This window comes from Prinia subflava, chromosome 21 (assembly GCF_021018805.1).
Source record: "Prinia subflava isolate CZ2003 ecotype Zambia chromosome 21, Cam_Psub_1.2, whole genome shotgun sequence".
NCBI classification, from domain to species: Eukaryota; Metazoa; Chordata; class Aves; order Passeriformes; family Cisticolidae; genus Prinia; species Prinia subflava.
In genome coordinates, this window is record NC_086267.1 from 2,788,703 (window position 1) to 2,815,321 (window position 26,619).

Genomic DNA, 26,619 nt, shown 5'->3' on the forward strand with positions numbered 1-26,619 from the left:
CTGAGGAAGGTGGCAAAGCCAGATGAGTCCCAAGGGCAATGCTAAGTGTGCCATGTCTGGCTTTGGAGCTGAATGAGCTCTCCTGAAGGGGTTTGGAGCCTCATGTGGCACCCTTGTGCAGAGGGAGGCTGGCACTGCTGGGGACAGCCCAGGTGCCACCCACCCTGCCCTTGCCTCTGTCCCAGACCAAGTCTTGATCCTTCCCTGACTCAGTTCTGGTGTGAGTGTATATAAGGGTTTCTCCAGAAATTTCTGTGCTGGAGTTCACACCAGTGCCAGAGCTTGTGCCAGTCTGCACAGAGTGTAACACATGTTGGTCACCAGACATTACAGGTGCTCATGTGTGCCAAACTGGGCTCCACTGACAATACCCTGCAGGGGTGGAAGGAGGGCAGGTTGTTCAGCCCTTTCCCTTCCCATGCTGTCAGTGGATATCCCATCAGAGCAGGGCCACAGTGAGTTCCCAGAGGAGCTGATGTGTGCATGTGTGCCTCTGCAGGTGTGGGTGTGTGTGCTTCTGGCTCTGTGTGCACACACACGCACACTTCATGGGAAAGATGAATACTGCCATCAATAGCTGGGGGAAATCATTGTCAACTCTGAAGAGAGGAAGATAACGCTCCCTTACATTTCTATCTGGTAGCATGAACCATTCCTGGGTGTGAGAGCTGGGTTAACTAATTAAATGTTCCTGCTGCTGCAGTGTAACATAGTGTGAATCCCTCCAGTCTCCATGCCTGCTGCTCCTGGAGCCTTCCTCTGCCACAGCACCGGGCTCTGGGACTGTCACTAGAACTTCTCCCTCTCTGGTTCCTCTGCCAGGCAGAGTTGGGATACCTCAAGGCAAGGGTGTTGTTTCAGTGGCTGTAGCAGATCTGTGGGGTTTGCTTTCCTCCTGAGGGAACTGGAGCTGCCTCCGCCCTGGCTCTGCTGCTGCCAGCCCGTGCATTCACAGCTGTGCCTGTGCCACCACTGCTGGGCCCTTCTGACTGCTCTTCTCTCTCTGTGTGCAGGTGCTGGACATGGACACGGAGGATGACCCATTGTTACAGGACGCCTGGCTCGAGGAGGAAGATGAAGAGGAAGCCTTCAGCAGCCGCAAGAGGCGAGAGGCTGCTCTGCTGTGTGGGAAAAGCCGGTGCAGAGTCAGGCCCCTGTGTGTCACCCTGCCTGCGTCTGGCTTCTGGAATATTGTTGGCTGGGTGTTTACCAACCCGTACTGTGCTGGCTCCATACTTTTCCTGGGCTGTGCCATCCCTGCTGCCCTCGCTGTCGTCATGTTCCTCCACTACCCCGCTCTGGACATCGACATCTCCTACAACGCCTTCGAGATCCGCAACCACGAGTCCTCGCAGCGCTTCGACGCCCTGGCCCTGGCCCTCAAATCCCAGTTTGGCTCGTGGGGGAGGAACCGCCGGGACCTGGCTGACTTCACCTCGGAGACCCTGCAGAGGCTCATCTTCGAGCAGCTGCAGCAGCTCCACCTCAACGCGTCCCAGCTCGGGGCGGGCGCGCGGGGCAAGCGCAGCCCCGCCGAGGGCAGGCCCAGCTCCCTGCAGGCCCAGGCCCGCCCGGGCACGGGAAACCAGAGCTCCCGAGTGGGCAGGGGAGCCCCACGCTGGGACTACTCCAGCACCTACGTCAGTGCCAACACGCAGACACACGCCCACTGGCGCATTGAGCTGATTTTTCTGGCCCGGGGGGACTCTGAGAACAACATCTTCACCACCGAGCGCCTGGTCACCATCCATGAGGTGGAGCGCAAGATCATGGACCACCCTCGCTTCAGGGAGTTCTGCTGGAAGCCCCACGAGGTCTTGAAGGACCTGCCCCTGGGTTCTTACTCCTACTGCTCCCCTCCCAGCTCCCTCATGACCTACTTCTTCCCCACTGAGAGAGGAGGGAAGATTTACTATGATGGCATGGGGCAAGATCTCGCTGACATCCAAGGTGAGCTGGGGGCCGTGGGCAGGGACTGGCATGCTCAAGGATTGCCTCTCGTCAGGTTCAGGTAGTGATGTGCAGCTGAGATGAGGGACTGCCTTGTACGGAGAGGAAGATGCTGCTGGGCTGTGCCTTAAGAAATTGTCTTTCTTGCACCAGGGCCCCTTTTCAACCCTGCAGCTCCAATCACAGGTCACACAGACCCCCACAGGCAAGTGAGGGGGTGTCCTGCATGGTACAGATGTCTTCTACTGTCCCTTGTCCCCTGTAGATGGCTGTGGCTAACTAGAGCAATTCCAGGGCTTGAAAAGACAATAGGGATGAGCTTCCCTGCACTGCAGAGCAGATTAAAGAGTTCTGTGGGCTGCTCCTGCAGCTTGTGAGTCACCAACTAAAAAGGCTTCTATAAGGAGAGGAGGAGAAAGGCCCTGCCTCCTCCTCCCAGCTCTGTACCCTGTGCTGTGCATGTCGAGCAGAACAGAGGCTCTGGGTCGTGACAAAGAGTGACTCATGAGGAGTCTGTGGGTGTGATGTGGTGGTGGGATGTACCCTCCATCTGTGTCCCAAGCCAGGCTGCAGAGGTTGGCTGTCCAGGACCCATGCAGGGAGCAAGCAAAGAATTAAGTCCATCTGCTCCAGTAGCAGTTCTGCTGCCAAAACAGGAAAGAGCACAGTTTCTGCTATTTCTGGTATGAACTCTAGGGAACTGGATTTGGGGAAAGATAGGCAGTGTCTCTTAGTAAGAACTAGCTGAGTGTCTCCATCTCTGCATCCCTCACACCATCAGGTGGCAGAGGTACCAGGTCGCAGCAGAGCCAGGACTGCTCTTCCATGGGAACTGTTTAGTTCTTGTGCTTCCAAGTGTAATGGAGAAAACGTTATCCTTGTGTAAGAGAAGGAAGAGCACCCAGCAGTGGGAGTATTGATTGGGATGTTGTTGGCTGGGATGCTGTGGTTCAGGTCAGTCAGGTGGAAAATGTGTCCCTGATGGGGAAGTGCATGTGGGCAGCAACACAAGCAGTCACAGAACAGAAGCAGGATGTGAGTCCTTGCAATCCAGGTTTCCCTGGCCCTCCTTGCTCTCTGGAAGGCAGCAGCAGTCAGCATCTCTCTGATGAAGGACAGGATGACTCCCAGTTTCACTGTGGCAGACCAGACCCTGTGCCTTGCCAAGACAATTAAGCAGAACCTAACAAAAGTGGCTCCACTTTCTCCTGCAGGGTCCCTGGAGCTGGCCATGACCCACCCCGAATTCTACTGGTACGTGGATGAGGGTTTGTCTGCTGAGAACAAGAAGAGCTCCCTGCTGCGCAGCGAGATCCTCTTTGGGGCACCGCTGCCCAACTATTACTCGGTGGAGGATCGCTGGGAGGAGCAGCGCCGCAAGTTCCAGAACTTCGTCATCACCTACGTGGCCATGCTGGCCAAGCAGTCCACCAGGTGAGGCTGTGTGCAGGCAGGGCAGGTGGGAGTGTAAGGAAGGGCAGAGGATGGAACAGACTTTCCAGGACAGGAGCTCTGCCTTCAGGTTCACACCAGGGCAGAAGTGCCTGTTCCACTCCCATAGCTGTGTTCCCTTTGGCTGCACTGGGAAGGCACCAGGCACAGGAGGCTTGACAAGCTAGCTCAGACTGCTGCTCAGACTTGAGCACTGGCCATGGCATCATATTCCAGATGAAGGAGAAAAAGCTTCTCCATTGAAGCTGGGCTCAGGCACGGAGTTGTGAATGACGGTGGGGAGCATACAGCAGAAAACTACTCATGTGCTCCCCTTTACTGCCACTTCCTACTGCAGCAACATGCCAGAGACACCAACAGAGACAGTGAAAAGGGGACAAAGTTTGAATCTACTGCCTGCTTTTCCACCGAGTCCTTGTCTGGCATTGGATCTTTTTACTCCATCTTACAAATCCAGTTCCACTGGCTCAAACAGAACTGCCTTCCTGCTCTGAATTTGGCCACCACTGGTCTGAGGCAGGGGATGAAATGGTCTTTACTCAAGGCTGCTCAACCTGTGGATCCAATTCTGCTTTTGCTTTTTGTACAGAGAGGTGGGGAGATGAGTTCCAGGGTAGGATAACTTTCAGAAAGTGCAGGCTTTTTTCACTACCAGCTCTCTATGACTTGGTTGAACAGGGCTTTGCTCAGTGCTTGTGAGAGAGATGATAAAAAAGAGCTAAAAGGGCTAAAAGAGCATCCCAGTGCTCAGGCAGCTGACAGAGGGCTGTGCACCCCAGTCTCTGTACCTTCTAAGACTCCAGCTTTCCACTGCCCTGAGTCTCAGCACTTCCCAGAGCGGAGCATTCCCAGCAATGGGCTGGGAAAGCAGGTTGTGATTCTGACAAGCCAAAAGGGAATTGAGGCCAAGGCTCAGTTCCAAAGCTCAGATCCCTAATAGCCTCCTATGGTGCAGCATTATTGTAGTCCTGGTAAAATTATGTTGGATTACTTCTGCTCTGAGCCTGCTTCCAGAGGCAGAAGCTGGTAAATCATATGGTTTCTGATTAAGGTCTCACTCTGCCTGCATCCGCTGTGCTAATATAATAAGCAGTGATTAGGATTCCAGATGGAATTGGCTTTGAAGGCTCCAGGAACTGACTCTTAGTACCTAAGACCCACCATGCAGTGAAGGAATTTTTAAAATATTAGACCTGCTCTTTATTTTTCTCCTTCCCTGTGTGAATTTCACCTCCAGCAGCAATTTTGTTCAACCTGCTCTCACTGCTCTGTTTTCTCAGGGAACTGCCAGGTTATTAGAGCAGTGACCTCCTTTGACTCTGGAGGACATACTGTGCTTTAAACCACCTGGGTCTGCTCCTTTTGTGCTCAACTATTCCTCTTCTTTCCTATCTCCCCACCCTAGCAAAGTCCAGGTGCTGTATGGAGGGACAGATTTGTTTGACTATGAAGTGAGGAGGACTTTCAACAATGACATGTTGCTGGCCTTCATCAGCAGTAGCTGCATAGCTGTCCTGGTCTACATCCTCACCTCCTGCTCAGGTAGGCTGGAGTCAGGGCTACCCTGCTCTAACACAAATCCAGATGTGCCAATGTCTCCCTGTGTCCGTGCAAGCCCAGGGAGAGGCTCTGATGCCCTGGCACCAGTGTGGCACAGCAGCATGCAGAAGGGCAGGCCAGTCTGATTCTCCAGAGCAGAGATTTATGGGCAGGGTGAGGGAAAGGCTCACAGGAGATCAGGAATAAGATGCCAATGCCCATCTTGCTAACACTGCCATAATTCTGATGTAATTTTTTGCATGAGCCTCATGGTAAAGAGGCTGCAAGCAGTACTCTTGCAGCCCTGAACTGCTCTCTGTCACCAACACACTCGTGGGAGCCAGTATCCCAACAGGGCAGGTGGGAGGTGTCTGTTCTCCTGGGGGTGGCCAGAGATACTATTTTTTCCGTGTTTCTTTTCTGCTGTAGTGTTTCTGTCATTCTTTGGCATTGCCAGCATTGGGCTGAGCTGCCTGGTGGCTCTGTTCCTGTACCATGTCGTATTTGGGATCCAGTATCTGGGTATACTCAATGGTGTGGCTGCCTTTGTCATCGTGGGGATTGGTAAGCTTATCTTTACTCCAAGCCTGTGCTTTACCTGTGCTGCCTTGCCCTGCCTTCTGTCTGCAGGAGAGAAGAAGGTGATGGTGGCAAATGCAGATTGAATTTTCAGGCCCTTTCCCATTACCTGTAAGTTTAATATTTGCAGGTCAAATGTCAAGGGGGAGATCAGACTTTTAGCAGATAGCACTTCTGTGAGCAGGGTGTCAATATCTCTGCTGTCTTTTTCCAGGGGTTGATGATGTCTTTGTTTTTGTCAACACCTACCGCCAAGCCACCCACCTCAAGGACCTGCGACTGCGCATGATCCACACGGTGCAGACAGCAGGGAAGGCCACCTTCTTCACCTCCCTGACCACAGCTGCAGCATACGCTGCCAACATCTTCTCTCAGGTACCCTGCACCTTTGGGACTTGGGGTTTCCATTTCTGCTAAAGGGCTTAATAGATCAGGAACCTGCCAACGCCATCTGTCCTTCCCTTCAGCAGTGGGCTGCTCCTTACAGGGCTGTAATGTGGTGGATTACCCAAGGAAATGCTTCTGTGCCACTGATAAAACAGGCTCTGTCTCAGAGCTTTTCCCACCAGGTTTGCTGATGATCATGCCTGGGGTCAGCTATTCTCAGCTTCCTCTAGACACCTCTTCCTTGCTGTTGTCTCTCCAGCAGTCCTGCCCCAGCTGATCCCAACCCCGTGCTCTCTCTCTTCGTGCAGATCCCAGCTGTGCATGACTTTGGACTCTTCATGTCACTGATTGTGTCCTGCTGCTGGGTGGCTGTGCTCTTCACCATGCCAGCTGCTCTTGGAATATGGACCCTTTATGTGTCCCCATTAGAGAGCTCCTGCCAAGCCAGGTGAGTCCTGGAGCCTGTGGGTGGGAAGCTGTGAAATTTGCAGTCAGAGAGGTTTGTAAATTCCTTCCCTGTCATCTCAGTTTATCCTCATCCACTCAGGCAGCTTGGCTTTGGCTCTGACAGAAGGGAAATTGAAGTTCTGCCATTCCAGATAGGAGCAAAATGGAAGGGTCAAATCCCAGTCTCATTCTCTCTCAGTCAATCCTCTTGGTTGAATCTCATGGAGTATTTGACCACTTGTTGTGGAGCACTTAATGCACAGCTAAACCTTCAAGCAGTGGAGACAAAAGCCCTGCAAGGCAGACAGATCACCATTGTTCCTGCCTGTAAGCACAAGCGGGATGTGGAGATTTGTGTCTGAAAGTCAGCACATTTCCTCTTCCCCTGCTCTTTAGCAGATGACCTGGCCTGATTTTATTCATCAGCAGGGAGGTGAACTGCTGAAACCCCCATCACTCAGCACCCAGTGTCCACAGCTCAGCCCTGCTCTGTATCCAGCCCAGCCCTTGCCCTCTCAGCACTTAGTAATGGAATTTGCTCGTGGCAGTGCCTGTTGTCTTTCCAAGGCATTGCAGCAGATTGTTGCTGCACTCCTCACCACTGAAGGAGCCCACAGGTAACTCTTCAAGGGTGTGTGGCTTAAAATTCTTGCCTTTGTCTCCTTTCCTGTTTCGATCCAGCTGCAGTCAGAAGTGCAGCAGAAAGGGTGCCTTGCACCTGGCTGAAGATCTCTTCATTGCCTCAGACACAACCTCCAGGGCAGGCCGAGAGACCCTTCCCTACCTTGATGATGACATCCCACTGCTCAGCGTGGAGGAGGAGCCTGGTATGTGTCTGCTGTGTGCTGCCCTCTCCATCCTGCAGCTCTCCCTACCCCTCACACTGGTCCTTGCCTCAGTTCCCTGAATTTTAAGCTGGAGATGGTGCCATCATGGGAGGTTGTAGGAGTCAGGACTCAGTATTTGTAAGTTTGCTTTGAGATCTTCAGTGGGTGTCAATGCATGCTTTCTTAACTCCTTTGCTAATTCTCTTGGGTCCACCGTGGTCTGCTTTCTGTCTGGAATCACTGGTTGTGACATGGATGTAGCCATGAAACATCTAATCCCTAACACCAGGACAGCTCACCATGGAATAAAGTTTTCCCTTCTTCCCTGCCATTTGGAGCACTGCATTTGGGAAGCAGGAGAAAGAACACTGTTACACTCCAGCATCAGCCCCCTAGAGCAGCTCCTTCATCATGGTATGAGGAGGGCAGTGACTTGCCTGATATCACATAAGCAATCTAGAAAAAAAGCCCAGAAATTCCCTATCTGTTGTTGTTAGGAGATAATCCTCCCAGCCCTGATCCCAAGAAAAATGTGCTTACAGGGTCGTGCTCTCTTGTACTTGGCTTTTAAAACTTGCTGAAATCTCTTCCTTTTAAAACCCCCAACAGCAGTGGTCAGGGCAGTGAGTATCTTTCAGGCCTAGCAGCAAGCTGGAACTGGAGATAACTAAATCAATTCCATGGCATGTGCAGAGCCCTGGCTGCAGACTGCGCTCTGAGATGCCTTTGACAGGCAGGCAGAGAAGCTCTGGCTCTGTGCTGCAAGAGCTCTCCTTAGTATGCCAGAGCCACAGGCAGTGGTGATGTATGGAAATAATCCCCCTCTTCCCTGCAAACAGCAGAATGTTCTCCTCCAGGGCTCCTGGGCACCAGGGAGCTGTGAAGGAGCAAAGCAGAGTTCCAGTCGCTGACCAAGCGTGGTTTGTGGGTTGGCTGCACAGTGTGCCAGGCATGCTCCATCCCACCACAGCAAGTGCCCATTTCTCACACACAGAGGGGGCAGTTCCCCTGGCATCCCTGATCTGGGGACTGGAGAATAAGAGAGGAGCCAGGCTGCAGTCAGGCAGAGGTCAGCTGTGTAAGACATATTTAGTGGGACAGGGACAAATTCTGCTTGGCCCAAGAAGCATACAGTGACATTATGGACAGTGTAGGTTTTGGTAGAGCAAGGAATAGCCTGAAGCATAGATCTGGACTGAGCTATGGAGTTACATAGCATGGCAGTGGCTTGACAAAGATGATTCTTATAACATCCTGGAGTCACTGCCTCTGCAGGGTCTTACTCCACCCCTTTAGCTTGAGTGACTTGTACAGCACCTTGCAAAGATTTTGTAAAGGAGAGTGGAGAGCTCTGAGAGACTCATGACACTGAGACTGCTTTTCATTTCTCTCTATTCCAGTCTCCCTGGAAATTGGGGATGTCCCCTTGGTGTCTGTGATGCCAGAAAATCTGCAGCTCTGTGCAGAGAAGAGCAGCCGGGGTCACTTGATAACTCACCTGCAAGAGCTGCTGGAACACTGGGTGCTGTGGTCTGCAGTGAAGAGCAGATGGGTGATTGTGGGTAAGCAAGGAGACGAGTTGCATCCACATGGCTTTTAGAGGGTTTGACATTTCAATCAGTCTCCAAGCCTTGATTATTAGTGACAAGAGGTGGAAAAATGGATGTGGTAACTGGCTTCTAACACAGTGGAAGAGTGCTTCCAGAACAGTCAGTCCCTACGGGACTTTTCTATCCCTTTCTTACTCAGATCTAAAGTGGCAAATCCTGATGGAGTTTTTTCCTTATTTAAGTTTCTTTCTTATTACAAGAAGCCCAGCTGCCAGCGTGCTTTAGTGGCTGTCCTTTTTCCATCTTCCTACACATACCTGCTCTCTGAGCATGTCTGAAGTGCTTGTAGGGTCCCACACTTACCCAGGTTTCTCCTTGCAGGGCTCTTTCTCCTTGTTTTGCTCCTGTCCATATTCTTTGCCAGCCGCCTCCACCCAGCTAGCCGTGCTCCAGTCTTGTTCCGGCCAGACACAAACATCCAGGTGCTGCTGGACCTGAAATACAACCTGAGTGCTGAAGGTATCTCCTGCATTACCTGCTCAGGTGAGAACACTGGTCCATGGTGGGTGCAGCCCAGCCTGGCCTAAGCCCTGGACTGGAGGAGCTGAAGTGTGAGGCAGACACTTACAATGTTCAAATATCTCATTTCACATGGGATGGATCCCATGGAAAGGAGGCACATGTTGGGAATGGGATGGTTGAGTTGTCTGAGTGGAGTATTTAAAAAAAGTACTTCCTGCCTGAGTATTTCTTCTGGAGCAGTCTCTTCACAGACCATGAGAACTGATTTTACTCATAAGTGCTGGTCTCGTGTCAGTGCCCAGCTGAGGTGTGTGGCACTGAGGGTCTGGGGCACTGTGTTGTTGCTCAGGGTTTGGCATTCAGCAGCAGAGTCTGTGGTATGCACATGCCTGGTACATCTTTTCTCCTGCCATTCACTCTTTCCTCCCTGACTAACCTTGTGGGACAGGTTTGTTTCAGGAAAAGCCCCACAGTTTGCAGAACAACATCCGAACTTCCTTGGAAAAAAAGAAGAGGGGCTCTGGGTCACCCTGGGGAAGCAAAGGCAGCATGAGTGATACAGGGCAGCAAGGTGAGTGGGGCACTCTGGCATATTTGTGGCCAGGGCCCAAGGATCCACTGGGGTGCAAACTAAACCACATCTCTCTGAATAGAGGTTGCGGAATAATTCTGCTCAGAGCCTGCCCCACTGAGATCCAGGTTGGTGCTGGATGTATGGGCCATCTTTAGAATCCCCCTTTCCCTGAATACCTACTGCTCTCTAGGACATGGTCCTATAACCCAGGTGACAGTATTGCCTAGTGTCATATCCCTCTGATCTGTACAGGACTAGGAACTCCCAGCTTTCACATCCCAGTCCTGTTCACAACCTTGCTGGCAGGTCACAAGGACAGTAAATTCAGTTTTCAGGGGATTTTGAGGATAAAACACTTATTGGGCCAGGTCCCAAGATGACATGAGTCAATAAGCCATCAGGAATTACTGCAGCTCAGGATGTATTTGTGACAGCCTTTGAAAGGTGTGCTGTGCTGCCAGAAGGCAGAGGCTGTACCTGGTGTCCCAGAGCAGACAGCAGACCATAAGAACCCTCCTTTGCTCTGCCTATGCCTGTGGGATTTGCTGATTGAGAAGTACCAGCAAACCTCACGCCTTCTGTTTTCTTCAGAGCTCCAGGGGACTGTGTACATCTCCAAGTCCAGGAGCAAGGGGAGACCAGCCATCTACAGATTCTCACTCAATGCCAGTGTCCCTGCGCCCTGGCAGACGGTGTCACCGGGAGACGGGGAGGTGCCCTCATTCCAGGTAAGTCAGTCCAGGATGTTGGACCCCTCTAGCAAGAGGGCAGCACTCAGCAGGTGAGCACCAGAGCCTCCTCCTGTCTCTGCATGGGGTCCTGTGTAGCTTTGGGTGACATTTTCAGGGCACTGCAGTAGAGTAGCTAACACAGAATGCATTGTATCCAAGGTGATACCTTGGGGTGCCACAAGACCTCACCTGTTGCTGTTGTGGGGTGGCTGTCAGTGATGGGAGCCAAACTGCGGGTGACACTGGGGCAGATGTCCCTCACCCTGGGCAGAGCAGCCACCATTCAGCCTAGGCCACTGGGGATGGGGGTCAAGGGGCCATCACACACTGGCCATCCCTGGGAAGGGGCTGGCAGGGGCTGTCCCTGCAGTGCTTGTTCTGTGTGGCTGTGCCAGTGCTCAGGTGCTCAGGGAGGAGGGGAGAGTGTGATGCTGATGTGCAACAGACTGCAACCCTGTGGAGTTAAGTGTCTGTTTTCATTAATCCATTGCTTAGGTGTATAGAGTGCCTTTCGGTAACTTCACCAGGAAGCTGACAGCTTGTGTGTCCACAGTAGGGCTGCTTAAGCAGATGAGCCCCAGGAAGTGGATGATGACCACCTTGTCCTGTGACACCAAGAAGGGCTGGAAGTTCGATTTCAGTTTCTACGTGGCCTCCAAGGAGCAGCAGCGAACACGGTAACCTCCCAGAACCCCCCTGAGGACAGGGCAGCAGAACCAGCACAGCTGGGAGGATGATAGGAGATGCCTAATGGCCAGTGCCAGTCCTGCCCTCAGTCAGTGACATCCATGGCTCTAGAATTTGCTTTGTCCCATCTCTGCAGTCACTTTGCAGACCCATAGCATCATTAACAGGCAGAAGGTTTGAGAGACTGTGACTGGGGGCTTCTTTGGGTGGCAGAAAGATGTTGCTGATCTGGTTCTTGCCCTTACCCACCTGAACTCTTGGGCTGAATGGGCAGCACAGAATCCCAATGACCAGAGATACAGGTCTGCAGATATTCACCTTTCCCTTTGCTTCTGTCCCTGAGAATATCTGTCTCCATGTAACACTTTGGACCCTTCATCTTTCCTACCTCTGTTCCCCCATAACAAACTTTATATGTTCCCCCATAACAAACTTTATACGTTCCCCCATAACAACCTTTCTTTGCTGCACAGGAAACTGTACTTTGCCCAGTCACACAAACCCCCTTACCACGGCCGAGTGTGCGTGGCACCCCCGGGCTGCCTGCTCAGCTCCAGCCCAGACGGACCCACCAAAGGCATCCTGTACGTCCCCAGTGAGAAAGGTGAGCTGACGAGACCCTGTCCAAACCCGGAGAACCAGACCCTTTTTTCACCCTCTGATATAACCAACCTTTCCCTGTGTTTGGCAGCAGCACCCAGGGCGAGGCTGTCGCCCACGTCGGGGTTTAACCCCTGCGTGAACGCGGGCTGCGGGAAGCCGGCGGCGCGGCCGCTGGTGGACACGGGGGCCATGGTGTTCGTGGTGTTCGGCATCCGAGGCGTCAACCGCACCCGCCGCGCCGACAACCACGTCATTGGAGACATGGTACATGTTATAAATGCCAATCGCTCGCTTTGTGATTTCTGGAAATTTAATGAAGATAAAAATGGTTATAAAAAAATTAGTAATACACATACAACAAGTTAAACAATTTAGAGTAGGACAATTTATGAGACAATTAAACAAAGAGATACAGCCCGGGCTGGGCCCCTCTCCCTAGACAAAAGTCAGCTAGGAGAAGGACCCAGAAGAGAGAGAAATCCCTCTTTTTGAGGATCTTCTTCATGAATACACATATTTAAAACAGATATTTTAAATAAACGTATTTTAAAAATCTTTTAAAAGAGATTCCAGCTGTTGCTTGTCTTTTCCTTCTGACGCCTGAAAGTCTAGGTTAGTCTTTGAAAGCGTTGTTTCTGTTGATAAGGGGGAGCTATAAATTCTTCTTTACTAGAAGAATTAGGAGTTCCTGCAAACTGTTATCTTTGAAGAACCCCTTCTCTCTTTCTTGAGCTAAAAAAGAATATCTCACACACATAGCGTCAATTTTTGATTACTAAGACTTAATGTTAAAAACTACATTTACTATATTATTCAAATGTTAATACAGCATAACTTTTCTACCTAGCATATTACATATAGTAAATATCTGCGTGGAGCCACACACACAATATGCCTTTTTCACAGTACACGGGGGCTGGGGGCTGGCTGGCCAGGGACAGCCTCTCTGGATGGTGTTTAGTTAATTATTCACTGCCCAGGGTGGTCCAGCAGTCCGGAGAGGTGGAAGGGCAGAGGTTCTGATGAGCCAGTGCGGTTCTGTTTTGGCAAATTGACAGAATAATGGAGATCAGGAAGTCCTTACTGAAAAAAATGCTGTAGGAAAGCACTTCCCACATCCAAATGGGGAGTTCTGTGTAAGGAAATGTTTCAATTTACCTCTAGACATATTAGGAACTTTAGCTAGAATTTTCCTTGCTTCTCTCATGACAATTGGCTCATGCCAAGACAGAAGCACCTGTTGGACTTTCGAGATGCTCTTCAAAAACTGTCCCTGTTGCTATTGGCAGTTTGCCAGTTAAGCCCTCCTCGATCATTAAGTAGATAAGTGAAAGAACAAAGGAGCTCGAGGCATTCTCTGGATGTTGTAGCAGGTATATAGACTAACCACTTCAGGGTTTTCAGAAAATCCCTCTGAGTGCAATATATAGCCTTCTAATTTTGAGTCTGAACCTGGCTTTCTTGAGGATTTTAGAACAAAGCCAACTTGAGCACAGTACAAAATCTCACTACAAATTTGAGACTAAGGGAACTGACATTTTTCTATGATATATATCTTGTTACAAAGTATTAACAAAAATAAAAATCAATTACTTTAGGGAAAGGTTACTAAATGTGACTTTTCTAGAAACAACTCATCTCTGAGATATGATACCTTGACAGTCTTTCTCTAGAAAAATTATGCTTAGCTTGGCTGATGCTCTTCAGCTTTCTGCTGTTCTTCCTGCTCTGTGATTTGGGGGCACTGTGCAGAATCAGCCTGTGCCTGTTTCCTCGGAAGGGGCAGTGAGCAATGCAGGCAGTGGAGCAGGCAGGAAGCTGGAGTGCCCATTGCTGTGTGTGTGTCTCACGTGTGGTGCTCTTGCATTGTGTCTCCTTGTGAAAGGGCAGTGTTATCTACGATGACAGCTTTGACCTCTTCAAAGAGATTGGCAACCTGTGCCGCCTCTGCAAAGCCATTGCCAGCAACTCTGAGCTGGTGAAGCCCGGAGGGGCTCAGTGCCTGCCCTCGGGTAGGTTAGACTAACTCCCCTGCAGCCCTACCTGTGCTTGCTTGAGCTGGGGTCCTCAACAGCAAACCACAAAGGGTGACTGCTTCTTGCTGTCTCCTTTTCTTCCCAAGGCAGCTTGACCCTTCTAGAACGTGTCCTTGGCTGTGCTTTTTTGGGACAGAAAGAAAGAAAGATGGTGTCTTTAATGCCAAAGACACTGGGTATATTCTTTGGGATTTAATTCAGAAAGATAAGAGCAGAATTGCATTTGTTCTTTCCAGTCATGGGTATTGCTTGAGATACAATCTTTTGATTCAGTAAATATCATCTTAGTAGGTCCTGAATAGCAATGGGCTCCTACCTGATTAGTTGAAGTGAGGCTACTCAAGTCTGTGGCTTTGGATACCTGACCAGTGACCACCTCTCCCAACTTCAGAGGTCACAAGGTTGTGGAGCTGAGCCTAGGAAGTGAATATTATCTTCAGGCTAAAAGTCAGTTCCATGCCTGGAGCAAAGCCCTGCCAGGCCAGGCAGACAGCCCTCAGCACCTGCTCTTTGTGCTGCTTCCTGACAGCTGGGGACAAACAGCAGTGGCACTGTCCTGTGCCATGCTGGTGACAGTGTCCTTTCAAGCTGCAGCAGCTGAGAGCTGTGATGCCGAGACCTCAAGGGCTTTGGCAAACCAGAGTGACAAGGGGAAGCAGCTGCAGACAAATGGGTCCTGAGACTCTCTTGGGGCTCTCATTTTGGGTTGTTGGTTGGGGTTTTTTTCATCCCCTTGCTCCAATGTGCTTCCTTTCCCTCTTCTGCCCTCCATCTCTTGCTCTTTCTTTCTCTCCAGGTTACAGCATCTCCTCCTTTCTGCAGATGCTGCACCCTGAATGTAAGAACATCCCTGAGCCAAACCTGCTGCCTGGACAGCTCTCTCACGGGGCAGTGGGGGTGAAGGATGGCAAGGTGCAGTGGATTTCCATGGCCTTTGAATCGGTGAGCACAGGGCATCCCCTGGTGGCACTGCCATTCTGGTGACAGTTTCATCTTGGTACTTCTGGGGGTTTTGCTCTGCTTTTTCTGCACTGGCCCCTTCCATTTGCAGCCATAATTTAGTGTTTGCTGCAGACAGATGCCTGCACTCACAAGTGGGTAGAAGTGGCTGCTTACACCACAGTTAGCTCAGGCAAAAAGCTGGTGGCAGTTTTGCCCAAATGCCACTGCCAGTTCTGCCTGGTGCTGCCACTCAGGCTGGGTTGTTCTGCCCTTTTCCTTGCCATGCACACCTTGCCCAAAGAACAGGACATGAGTGATGTGTTTCTCTTGTTACAGACAACCTACAAGGGGAAATCGTCCTTCCAGACATATGCTGACTACCTGAAATGGGAGACATTCCTGCAGCAGCAGCTCCAGCTCTTCCCAGAGGGCTCTGCTCTGCGGCGTGGTTTCCAGACCTGTGAGCACTGGAAGCAGATTTTCATGGAGATTATAGGCAAGTGACTGCCCTGTTTCTCTCCCTGGGGAACCCTTGCTCTCTGATCCATCTCCACAGCATGCTCTGTCCCATATGGTGGACATGGGTTATACCTGCAATCCCTTGCCATTGCTGTGCAAACTCCTAAAGCCTGTTCCTGCCCTGAGCAATGTGTACTGTCAAAATTAGGCAAAGCCCAAGGAAATAGGTAAGGGAAGGGACTCAGCCCTGCTGATGTGAGATTCAAGAAATGGATCACCTTCTTTCCACTTTCATCCTCCCCTTCCTGTCTTCCCCAGTGTGAGTCCCTGCCTGCCTTGTTGCCAGCAGGAACATGGTGCCTTTCTCATCTCAGCTGTCACCTTCCAGGATTCATATCAGCTGGCTGTTTCCTTCCAGGATTCATATCAGCTGGCTGTTTCCTTCCAGGAGTGCAGAGTGCCCTGTATGGTCTTGTGCTCTCGCTGGTCATCTGTGTGGCTGCTGTGGCAGTGTTCACCACACACATCCTCCTCCTGCTGCCAGTGCTGCTCAGCATCTTAGGTAACAACACCAATTCCAGTGTGTCAGGCTTTCACTTTGCTTGAAATTGGTGGATTGTGGCACTGCTGGTTCTCTGGGGATTTGAACTGAATTGCTCATATTCTGTGTAAACTCTTTTGGCTTTTCTGGGAGCCCTGGAGAACAGACTGGCCAAGTGAACAGAAGAAACTCTCAACAAATGCACAGGAACTTCACTGGGAAAGTAGATTTGTGTGTCTAATTCCCAGTGTGTTCCCTCTAACAATCCCTTCTATTTGTTTAAATAAGGGTTTTAGCTACACAAATGCCATCCCTACCTGTTATGTGTAATCATGTGATTAAGTCCCACAAGCTCTGAATAACAATTGTACTTCTTTCCAAGAACCTGCACCATGGCTGCTGTTTTCTGAGCAGTGGGAGATGTTAAAAGCTAAGTATTTTAGCAGTCTTGTAGTATTTGAAGCAAAATTGTGGTTTCCTCTCCCTGGCTGGTGATTTGATAATACTGTGGTCTAAGTGTGTTGCTAAACTTCTCAGTTTAAAAATCAAATCTATCATTTTGAAACCACTTAGTCTCCCACATATGACTCACAAACTAACAGTACTCTTTGCCTTGAAGGAAGTGTGCTCAGCCTCTGTGTAACTCCAGCAAGCAAAACAACAGGCTCACTTCCCTGTGGTGCTTGTGTGCACACATGGACACTTGTCTGGGCTTGGATTCATTCAGCAAGAGTTAGTCTAGATTGGCAGCAGTCTGTTAGTTTGCCTGATATTTAACCAGGAGTTCCACTAGGCCCAGCTGGTCTGGTCACCTCACAAAATGGTTCCTGTGCTAAGGGAAGGGGAGGGAAGTGTTTGTCTCTGTGGCTGGGGGGGTGGGTACCAGACTCAGGCTGGGTGGCACACAGAGCCGTGGGTATGATCCCAAACTCCCCAGGGACTGTATCAGGAGGCTTGTGCAGCAGTCCCAGAGTCCTTCACCTTTGCCTGACAACACCTTCCTCACACAGGGGTCGTCTGCCTTGTGGTGACCATCATGTACTGGTCTGGCTGGGAAATGGGAGCTGTGGAAGCCATTTCCCTCTCCATCCTCGTTGGCTCCTCTGTTGATTACTGCGTGCACTTGGTGGAGGGCTACCTGCTGGCAGGGGAGAACCTGCCCCTCCACCAGGCAGAGGTGAGCTCTGTTCTTCCTACAGCCTTGCATTCTTTGCTCTTGTGCCCTCCAGGCCATTCAGCTGGGATGCAGGACACGTCACAGGCAAGGGGGGATGTGTCCTGGCACCCTCAGAGCATCCCTGGGCTGTGGTGTTTGCTGCTTGTCCAGCTGGCAGATCCAGACCGTGAGCTTGTGGACCTGAGTACAGTAAACTCAGATGAGGATTTCCAGCCCACGTGGTTGTTCCTTTATTGCTGATCACAGCTGTGTCCAAAGCAACCCATTTTCACGTCCAAGTGAAGACAGTCTGTGCTGGAACAGCTCTACACTAATTCTGTAACCTCTGAAAATTGCTGGACCACCAGTTCACCTCTGGCCTTTTCTTTTGTCTCATTGGGAAGATGGAGACCACAAAAACCTGGGATCTCTGGTGCCAGGTACAGTGTCTGGAGGCAGTGCCTGTGTGGTGTAGGCCCAGCAATCAGTCTGATGTGGTGCAAACGAGGCACAAAATCCAGCAGCCTTTGCCTCTGCTGGGTTTTAACCCTGTGGCTCTTTGCTCAGTGTGCTCAGGATTGTCTGAGCACACTGAGTTTCTTGGTCCTGGACTGGGATTGTATCAGCTAAGCCACTGTCGCTATTGGACACAAAATAAAAATGTTTTACTCCTGTCAGCAGGCAGAAGAGAATCAGAAGGCTTTATTTACAACTCATTCAGCCTTTTTATAACATGCTGTGCTAAAAGGCACATTATTGGTCCACAGGATGGACACCTCTCTCCATTGGTCAAGTAACACAAACAACACCTGGGAGAGAGGTTGTTATGGGAAAGGAATATTGTTCACTTAGAAATGTTATGGGAAGAAAAGTTATTTACACAAAGCTGCCTGGGAAAGGAGAAAGCTGCTGGAAAGTTTCTCTTGAGAAAGCCAGCAACCCTCAGGCTTCAGAAAATCGGGCCCACAAGCACCTTCTAAAAGCCTAAAATATCAGTGTAGCCCCATGTGCCTGTTTGCTCTGGTTTAGGGCAAATCTGGGAGAAAACCCCCAAAGGGGCCCAGAAAGCAAACCCATGTGGCCCCTCCCCTGACCAGTTTGGGAAAGACTTACTCTGAGAGAAGTGGAAAGAAACCTGTTTATTGGACAGGCAGAGCACTCCCCAGCACAATAAATTGAACAATACCAGATGACAAATCCAGAAAGGGTCTCTCCTGTAGGTGCTCGCTCTGCTCTCAGTCCCTCCAGCGCTGGGAAAAGCTGCGCAGGGTTGGCCCTGGTGGGTCCCAGATGAAGCCCCCAGAGCTCCCCCGGGTCCCCAGTCCAGAGCAGGTTCCAACAGTTCCAGAAAAAGCAAAGAAAAACAGTCCAGGGAAGCTTTTCTGCCTCACCTAGTTAAACTAACTAACGAAAAAGAAAAACAAAATCTCTCCATCCCACCATCTGTACGGGTTGCAGCCTGTGGAGGAGGGAGTGCAGTCTCTGAGAACAAACTGCACCTTTCTCACCCCCTCTGCTCGCAGAGCCAATCCTAAAGGCACAGAATGCAATATCCAGCACAAACCCAACAGATGGCTGGGGGTACAAACATCATAACTGTCATGGTGGTTTACAGACGGCATGGAATAATGACAAGACTCTTGGTGTGAGGCAAAGATGAGAGCAGTCTTTATTCTTCTAAATTCTCCTTTTATACAGTACTTCAGTGCAATGAGTATGATTGGTCATTCAGAGCTTATACCCCTTCGTAAACATCCTTTGCCTGTAAACACCTTGGAAAAACACCACCTGCTGATGGTTTTCATTCCCCAAGGATTGTTTTGGTTCCTCCTTTATTTTTTCCCAGGCCACTTTCTCAGAGGAAGTTCAGACCATTGTCAGTACCCACATTTATCCTGCCTGGGGCTTCGATATCAGTCCGATCCCGGCTGCCTTGGGTATTCCTAGATAGAGGGCACCCCTAAGAACCTCCTGTCCAGGTACCTCGGGCAAAGCTCCTAGGCACAGGCAATGCTTAGCAAGCTCAGCTCTCAGTGATTTCAGCTCTTTGCAGGTTCAGCTCTCAGTGATTTCAGCTCATGACCTTGCTCAGTGCCTCGGCAGATGCAGGGAGAGAGAGGAGAAGCGCTGGATGAGGTTCCACAGATGAGTCTTTGTTGGCATCCTCTGTGAAGGGTTTCAGGGACAGCTCTTCTGCTGAGCTGGGCAGAAGTGGGGTTTATACAGGGTATCAAGGTTTTGAGAAATGGTCCAATGGTGTGAGTCAGGGTAAAAGTGACCTCTTGTCTTACAGGGAGATGGGAGAGGGTCCAAGGGCAGGAGAGGGGTTACTTGGCCCAGTCACCATGACCAGGCATTTCTTGTCTTTAGGCGACTGACCGCCAGAGAAACCTCTCAGGCCTCATGGCTACAACAATATGGGGTATCAAGGTTTTGAGAAATGGCCCGATGATATGAGTCGGGGTAAAAGTGACAGATTGTCTTACAGGGAGATAAGAGAGGGCCCGAGGGCAGGAGAGGGGTTACTTGGCCCAGTCACCATGACTGGGCATTTCTTTATCTTAGACAACTGAGCCGCACTGTGGCTGCAACACCCACACGTGAGGTCACCCCAGGGCCACCCTCACCCTGACCCCGCTGTCCCCTCCCGCAGGACCCCACGGCGTGCCGCCAGTGGAGGACGCTGGAAGCGGTGCGGCGCGTGGGGGTGGCCATCGTCTCCAGCGCCGTCACCACCGTCATCGCCACCGTGCCGCTCTTCTTCTGCATCATCGCGCCCTTTGCCAAGTTCGGCAAGATCGTGGCCCTCAACACGGCTGTGTCCATCCTGTACACGCTGACCGTGAGCACGGCCCTGCTCAGCACCATGGCCCCAGGCACCTTCACCCGCAGCAGGACTTCCTGCCTCAAGGCCGTGCTGGGAGTGCTCCTGGCCGCCCTGCTGGGGCTCTGCGTCTGCCTGGGCCTGCTCAAGAGTGGATTTAAAATCCCCCTCTCCAACGGGACAACCCTGTAGAGCCCAGGCCGAGAGGGCTCTCTCCTTCTTGCTCCCTTTCTCTTTTTTTTCTTTGATTTTAAAGGATATTTTTTGTAAGGAAAAAAAAAAAAAGAGAGGGAAAAAAAAGTTCCCTTTTTTCATGAAGTTTTGCAACTCCAGATGCACTTTATTTTCTAATGGGTTTTGCTCTAAACTTGTATTTATTTTGGGTAGTGATGGATGGGTGATGGACAGTGAGGGCTGCCCAGGGAATACCTCAGCCCGTGAATAGGAGAGGAGGAGGTTTCCTTCTCTCAGTTTTCTTTCTGCTTTCTTTGTTTCTTCCCTTGTTCTTTTAATTTATTTTTAACAAACAGGGCTTTCTGGACCCACAAAGCTAAAACAGGAGAATTTGGGAAGGTTGTGTGATCCTTTCAAAAACCCTTCTCTCCATCCTTCCCCTCCACTTGTCCAGGCTCAGCATTGCAACAATGACTCTTGAGGTGATGTCCTACTCCCACACTGTGTGTCCTACTCCACACTCCAGTCTGTGCCTCGTTGCTGGAGCCTTCCAGAGCAGCAGTGTTGGACAGGCCTGGAGAACAGGATTGTCTGGACCCCTTTGCCAGGCCCTGTGCCCAGACCAGCAGTGAACCTGCTGCCCAGGAGCTCTCATGGGGGTCACTTTGGGGTCCAAACCAGAGCTGTTTGCTGTGTGGCACCACCTGCAGTGGACCTGCTTTCGTGATTCAGGGAGGCTGTTGGGACACATGGCATTACCCTTCTTTCTGGAGGGACAGTGCACCTTGTACTGGGATCTCGTGTGTCTGTGGACAGCCAGCAGGAAGCAGATGGTGCCTTCAGCAGCCTGCCCTCCTCTCCCTCAGCTCAGTAGTGAGGTCAAGGCAGTTTCAATGCCCAGTCCCCCCTGGTCACCTCACCAGTCACTGCCTCTGCTCTTCCTGGTGGAGAGAAAAGAGCCCTGAGGTCCCTCCAGAGCTCTTGGGTCATAGCTGTCAGCTCTTAGCCTGAGGGCAAGGTAACCCCTGGGGCCAGGTAGAGCCCATAAATGATGGCATGCACAGCATCCTCTGTGGCAGTTCAGAGACACCCTCCTGTGCGGAGCTGCAGCTGCTGTCTGCCCTGAGCAGATGGTTTTTATTAAAGTAAAATGAAATTGCAAACTGGTGCCATTAACAAGTACATTTTAAGCATCGCTGATTCTATCATATTTTTAAAATTGGAATAGCTAAGTGTGCATTAATATACAGCACATCTGATCCTTGGCAGAAGGGGAGGGTCAGGCCCACTGGGAGATGCATTAGCCAGTATTTACAAGGGTGCCAATAGAGTAATGTGGCCAGGAAGCAGCCTGACTCAATTTCTTTGCATATTCCATGTCCTGGTGGCTTTGTGTTCTCTGTCTGGATCCATGCCTCTTTTTAAGATGAAAATTCCAGGAAGTCCAACCCCATTTCCAGCCAATTTGTGGGGCCTGCACTGCTGAGAGACTGAGCTGCTTCTGCTTGGCTCAGTGCATCCCTGCTCTAATCCCTGCCAGTCTTACACCTTCACATCGTGTCACCCCTGTGAAACTGGATCAAATACTTGTTTCTTTCTAAAGTAGGTTCCCCGTGGTGTCCCCAAGGTGGAGAAGGAGTTTCTGTTGTTTCCAGGTGGACTCCAGAGCAATCCTGCTGCAGGCAGTGAGGGCAGTGAGCCGTGAATAGGGCAGGACATGAGCAGCCTGATTTCTCCTTGCTACCCCGTGGTGCAGCTGAGTTACCCCTTCCTGCAAAGTGTTAAATGTTTCTTGGCACCTACCTCTAATCTGCACCAGCTCCTTCATAATGAACCCTGTGCCCATGAATAAATGGTTCTGGAGAGGATTTTTGACTGTCCTTAAGCAGTGCTGCTTTGATGGCTGCTGTGCACAGTTCAGCCCCATCCTTGGTGTGTAAGCCCTGCTGTTCCCCGTGTCTGTGCTCCAGGTTTAACTCCTGGTGGTGCCCTGGGCACTGCTAAGTGTCAGTGACTGCAGAGGGCAGGAGTGTTTGTGAAATGCAGCCCCGTGGGACCTGTGGGGCTGTGCAGGTGCTGCAGGGGACAGCAAAGTATCCCGAGTGCTGTGGCCAAGGCTGGTGGCTTCACCTGAACTTAGCAAACTCTTCAAAGCTCTTCTGGGTGATGAAAGCTGATGGATATTTCCAGGTCAGCAAATAAGAGAAAAAGGTGCTGAGGCCACCGTTAGAGGAAGTTCTTCCTTCTATAGGTATGGAGAAACCTTTAAAGGCCTTTAAGAAAAGGCACAGATGTGCTTTGAATCCTGCAAAGTTGAAAGCCTATGTGAGCCCCTGGTATCCTATGTTTGTGCCCACTAAAAAGAGGCTACAGAAGCCCCCCAGCTGCAGTGTGATTCTGGGTGCCATGCTGGGAACATTGATTCAGACGCTGTGGGGAGGCAAAGATTAATTTTGAAGTAGAGGGAAAGCTTTTATGTCCCTTGGGTCTGATCTGGCAGTGTCTGATCTGCAGACAAAAATAACAAGAGTTCTTGGCACCTGACAGGATCCATCCTGTTTTCTGAAGCAGGTAGGGAAAAGGGCAAGCTATAATTTTCCCTCCTCCTCTCCAGCCAGCCCAAGCTCCCTCAGTGCAGAAGGACTGGCTGGCACTGGCAGGAGCAGGGCATCACCTTGGCTTTCATTGCCCAAAGTGAGACTGGGAATGGCTAGAACGATCCAGAAGGAAGAGAGGAGACCAGGATAAATGCAAATTATTCACAAAGGCATGCTGAGGAGATTGTGTCCCTCCGGGAAGGAAACTGAGGCAAGGAGAGGAGGAGGATCTTACACCAGGTGTAGCAGGATGGCAGAAGAGCCAGTAGAGGAGAGTAGGTGATGTTTTATGCTGCAAGGACTCAGTGAATGTTGTAACCTGAGATCCTGATTAAACACAGTCTGACATTTGTCTTGAGATCTAGCTGGACATTTGCTCCATGAACAACTCTGTGGTCAGGGTGGTTGATGATTTCTCCACATACAGTGGAGTGACAGAGAATTAAAGGTGGGGCCCAGCCCTCTGCAAAACACTGAAAACCTTCTGATCTCCCCAGGCATCTGTGGAGACAGCAAACGAGTGGCAGATGAATACATCCATGTCCATGTAGGCAGTGCCATCCTTGTGATTACAGAACACTCATAAAATGACAGAGGTAAGAAAAGGAATGGCTTTATCTGAGCAAGTGTGGAGGTGGAGCTGACAGCCCTGCTGGGAATTGGTGCTGCAAGGCAGATGCTCACAGCATCAAAAAGCAAGGCCTCACCTATCTGGTGCTGTTCCAGGAGCAGATGTTCACCTTAAATCATTCCTCCCACATCTTTGCCTGTCTTCTTTCTCTGATGACTCCTCTGTTTCACAGGCCATCTCCTGGGCCCTGTTGTCTTGCTGAGCAAGGTTCAGCCTTCTCCATAGGTAGGTGTTCATGCCTAAGGTGCTCACAGAGTCTGGACTGAAAGTGGCTGAAGAAATCTTGAGAATTTCTTTAGGCAGAGGAAGCCAGGGAGTTAAACAGCTTCACACAAAGCTTTCAGTTTTGATGTCTCTAAACAGAACACGTCAGATCTTACTTGGAAGAAAATGCTCTGATTTTCCATTTCAAAACGATCTTGGTGCAATTAAAAAGCATGGAGGAATTTTCAGCTAGCACATGGCAATGGAATGTGCCTGTTAACTACCCACTCCTTTATTTCTAGTAAATCCTGGTTTGAGGCTTAACCTCTGAAAAGTTAGGTTACTGTTTGAGGAAGGGGTCATTCTGGAACTACGCAGTCTCCTACAAAACACAGTGGGTCTTGTCCTGTCCAGAAGTCCTCTCCCTTCCAGGGCAGTAGCAGAAGGACACTTTTCCTTGGTGCTGAAGCTCTGAGACTCATGCACAGAGCTGGTGTGACTGCTCCTTGCCTTCAGTGGAGATACTGAGGGAGCCAGGGCTCCCCATGGCTGTGGACACTTGGAGAAAGAGTCCCTGCTCACAACAGCCCTGTCCACACCACCTTTGGAGTAGGGAGGAGCAGAGCTGATGGGCTGTGCAGAGATCAACATCAGAGGAAGGAAAAGATCCGTGACTCCTCACTCTGTGTTTCTTTATGTTGTGGTGCCTCTTGAGGTCTGGGCAACTGGGGCATCAGATTTGGCCACTGACCTGAGGAACACCCCTGGGCCTGGCCACCAGCTGGGTGCAGAACCTTCCCCACCACTCTCTGGGCCCGGCCATGCAGCCACCTCCTAACCCAGCACAGAGTGCTCCTGTCCCAGCCGTGGGCTGCCAGCTTCCCCAGGAGCAGGAGACAGTGTCCAAGGCCTTGCTCAAATCCAAATAGACAACACCCACAGCCATCCCTGCATCCAGCAGGTCATTAAAGGAGAGCAGGATGGTCTAACATGACCTCCCTCTCCTAAACCCACGCTGGCTGGCTCTGATAGCCTGGCCATCCTCTAAGTACCACATGATAACACTCAATATAAACAGCTTCATTTACCTTACCGTGTACTGAGGCCAGGCTAACTGCCTGTAATTACCAGGACTGCTGCTGCAGAGCCTGACAGTAAATGAGGGACTCTATAGACATTTCTGGGTTGCGAGCAGGTCAGGGCAGGAAGCAGGAACTCCCCAAGTTTATTTACAAAGTCACTTATATACATATCTTATAATGTTCATTGACTGGAGGATGAAATCCCCACCTTTTAATCCCACTGGTCAAGCTAACGGTCTATCACCTTTTCTCCTCCCAGCTAGAAATATGTAAACAAGGAGAGACAGTTAGCAAAACATGGCCAGTGTTTACATTAACAAGCAGGAGAGAAGCTGCATATTCTCTTTCAATATGAGCACTCGACACACAGGAAAAAACTTCATGGCAACACAGGATCTCCTTCCCATCATTTTTGTGAATGGGTGTCACACTGGCCAGCTTCCAGTCCTCTGGAACCTCACCAGTATCCTGCACTGAATTTCTGTAGCAGAGCAGCCTGCCCTTCTGGAAGGTTATAAAAAGCTTTTTGTTTAACCCCATGACACATATGTATCCTCCCACACTGTCCACCAAGGGAGTTGTGCAGACTGATTTGCAGCCAGGCAGGACAAATTCAGTGTCAAAATCACTCCTCACCCCAGACAGCGTGTAAGCCATAGTTTACAGATATTTCAAAAGCTTTTGCTAACTGCTCTGGCCTCTGCCCTGAGTTAGTACCCAGGATCCCAGAGCTGGACATCTTTCAATGCCTGTTTCCATCCTGAGGAAAGAGGGGTTTGGCTTTTTCTTCTCTGCTCCTCCTTTGTGCAATTGCTGAAGGGAGGTGGGGGGCAGTGACCAGGGCCAGGGCCGGAGCAACAAGCACATAAACAGAAAGGTTTGGAGGCAGAAGCAGAACAAATGAGAGGGAGGATAGTTTAAAATACAAGGGGAGAAGGGGCATGAGCACCCCACGGACAGTGGGAGGGAGGGCACTGCCGTTCCACCACGTTGTGTGTGGACCTTAGGCTGTCAGTTCTCAGAGTGATGTAGCACAATTCCTGATGTATGCGTGTCACTTTTGTAAGTTGTCTCCTACCCTCACTATTTTCAGTGTTCCTTGATTTTTGGAGACTGTTGTAAATAAAAAGATTTTGACATTCTCATGTCTGGATCCCTCACTCATCACCACATCCTGACAGCCAGAGTGGCACTGGCAGGACCTGTGTTGTGTAAGGAATGCAGTGGGGATGAGGCCACAGAAGCAGCTCCTAACGTGCACAGGGTTCTCTGTTCCTGCTGCTGAAATTGGGACTTTTGAAGCCAACTTATCACACTCAGGGGAGCTGGCAATCTGGGAAAGGCAGTGCAGGAACCCACACAGGTCTGCAAGAGGACTGGCTTGAGCAAGAGCTCCAGCCGTGGTTTGTGGAAAATTTTTACCCCTCTGTTTCACACTGTGCTTCTTCCAGTGTGTGAAGATTGCTGACTCCGTGAGGGTGGGGTTCACCTGCCTGCTCCTGCAGCACTGCAGTTTCCCACGTCACACAAAGTCTGGCATGAACTGGTGGAGGTTTTGTCTCTCTGTCCTGTGCTGCAGCACCAAAGGGTTGTTCTGCACCTCCCAGGGCCCCCTGAGCTGGTGCAGAGAGAGCAGCAGTGGGGCAGGAGGAAAACCCTCTCAGCCCCTCCTTTGGATGTGCCCACACTGCACCCAGTGCTGGGAAGGGCAGCAATGTGCAGCTGCCTGAGAGAAGAGCATGGCTTAGCACTGGAAAGCACAGAGGGCACCAGACCAGAGACACCCAGCTAAGCATTAATTTTGTCCTCCACAGGTTATCATTGTGTGCCACTGGAGAAGTTTTCCAGTGCTCACCCAGATTTTCTCTCTGCTGTCTGTTTTGCTGAGGCCATTTCTAATAAAACTAACTAAAGAAAATCAGATTCATCTTGCTCCCAGTGCATGCAGACAAGTAATTTTTTTTCTCCAGCACTGCTATTCTGACCCCATTCCTCTGAGCTGAGAAAACTGAGTGACTGACTCAGTTAACAAACCTGACTCTGATAACAAACTCCATCTACTCACATGGCAATCGGATTTTGGGGACACTCTGGGACGGTAACTGTGCAGTGGCACCTCCCAGCA

General features: G+C 50.6%; 1 protein-coding gene across 3 annotated transcripts in view; it reads left to right on the forward strand.

Annotated features, from left to right (window-relative positions):
• DISP3 (dispatched RND transporter family member 3) overlaps window positions 1-25,635 on the forward strand; it is a 40,538-nt gene extending 14,903 nt beyond the window's left edge. Inside the window, exons 2-21 of one of the 3 annotated variants that reach the window (XM_063417389.1) lie at window positions 1,014-1,950; window positions 3,165-3,384; window positions 4,808-4,944; window positions 5,371-5,505; window positions 5,735-5,895; window positions 6,216-6,355; window positions 7,036-7,181; window positions 8,582-8,743; window positions 9,113-9,274; window positions 9,702-9,824; window positions 10,419-10,555; window positions 11,054-11,235; window positions 11,719-11,849; window positions 11,937-12,112; window positions 13,734-13,860; window positions 14,681-14,826; window positions 15,163-15,322; window positions 15,734-15,847; window positions 16,837-17,003; window positions 19,636-25,635. In XM_063417389.1, the coding sequence (XP_063273459.1) occupies window positions 1,023-1,950; window positions 3,165-3,384; window positions 4,808-4,944; window positions 5,371-5,505; window positions 5,735-5,895; window positions 6,216-6,355; window positions 7,036-7,181; window positions 8,582-8,743; window positions 9,113-9,274; window positions 9,702-9,824; window positions 10,419-10,555; window positions 11,054-11,235; window positions 11,719-11,849; window positions 11,937-12,112; window positions 13,734-13,860; window positions 14,681-14,826; window positions 15,163-15,322; window positions 15,734-15,847; window positions 16,837-17,003; window positions 19,636-19,998 (4,017 nt within the window). In that variant the 5' untranslated portion in view covers window positions 1,014-1,022 and the 3' untranslated portion in view covers window positions 19,999-25,635. The remainder of the gene's footprint in view (window positions 1-1,013; window positions 1,951-3,164; window positions 3,385-4,807; window positions 4,945-5,370; window positions 5,506-5,734; window positions 5,896-6,215; window positions 6,356-7,035; window positions 7,182-8,581; window positions 8,744-9,112; window positions 9,275-9,701; window positions 9,825-10,418; window positions 10,556-11,053; window positions 11,236-11,718; window positions 11,850-11,936; window positions 12,113-13,733; window positions 13,861-14,680; window positions 14,827-15,162; window positions 15,323-15,733; window positions 15,848-16,836; window positions 17,004-19,635) is intronic. The other 2 variants (XM_063417390.1, XM_063417391.1) reach the window with 2 other exon arrangements.
• The last annotated feature ends 984 nt before the right edge of the window (window positions 25,636-26,619 follow it).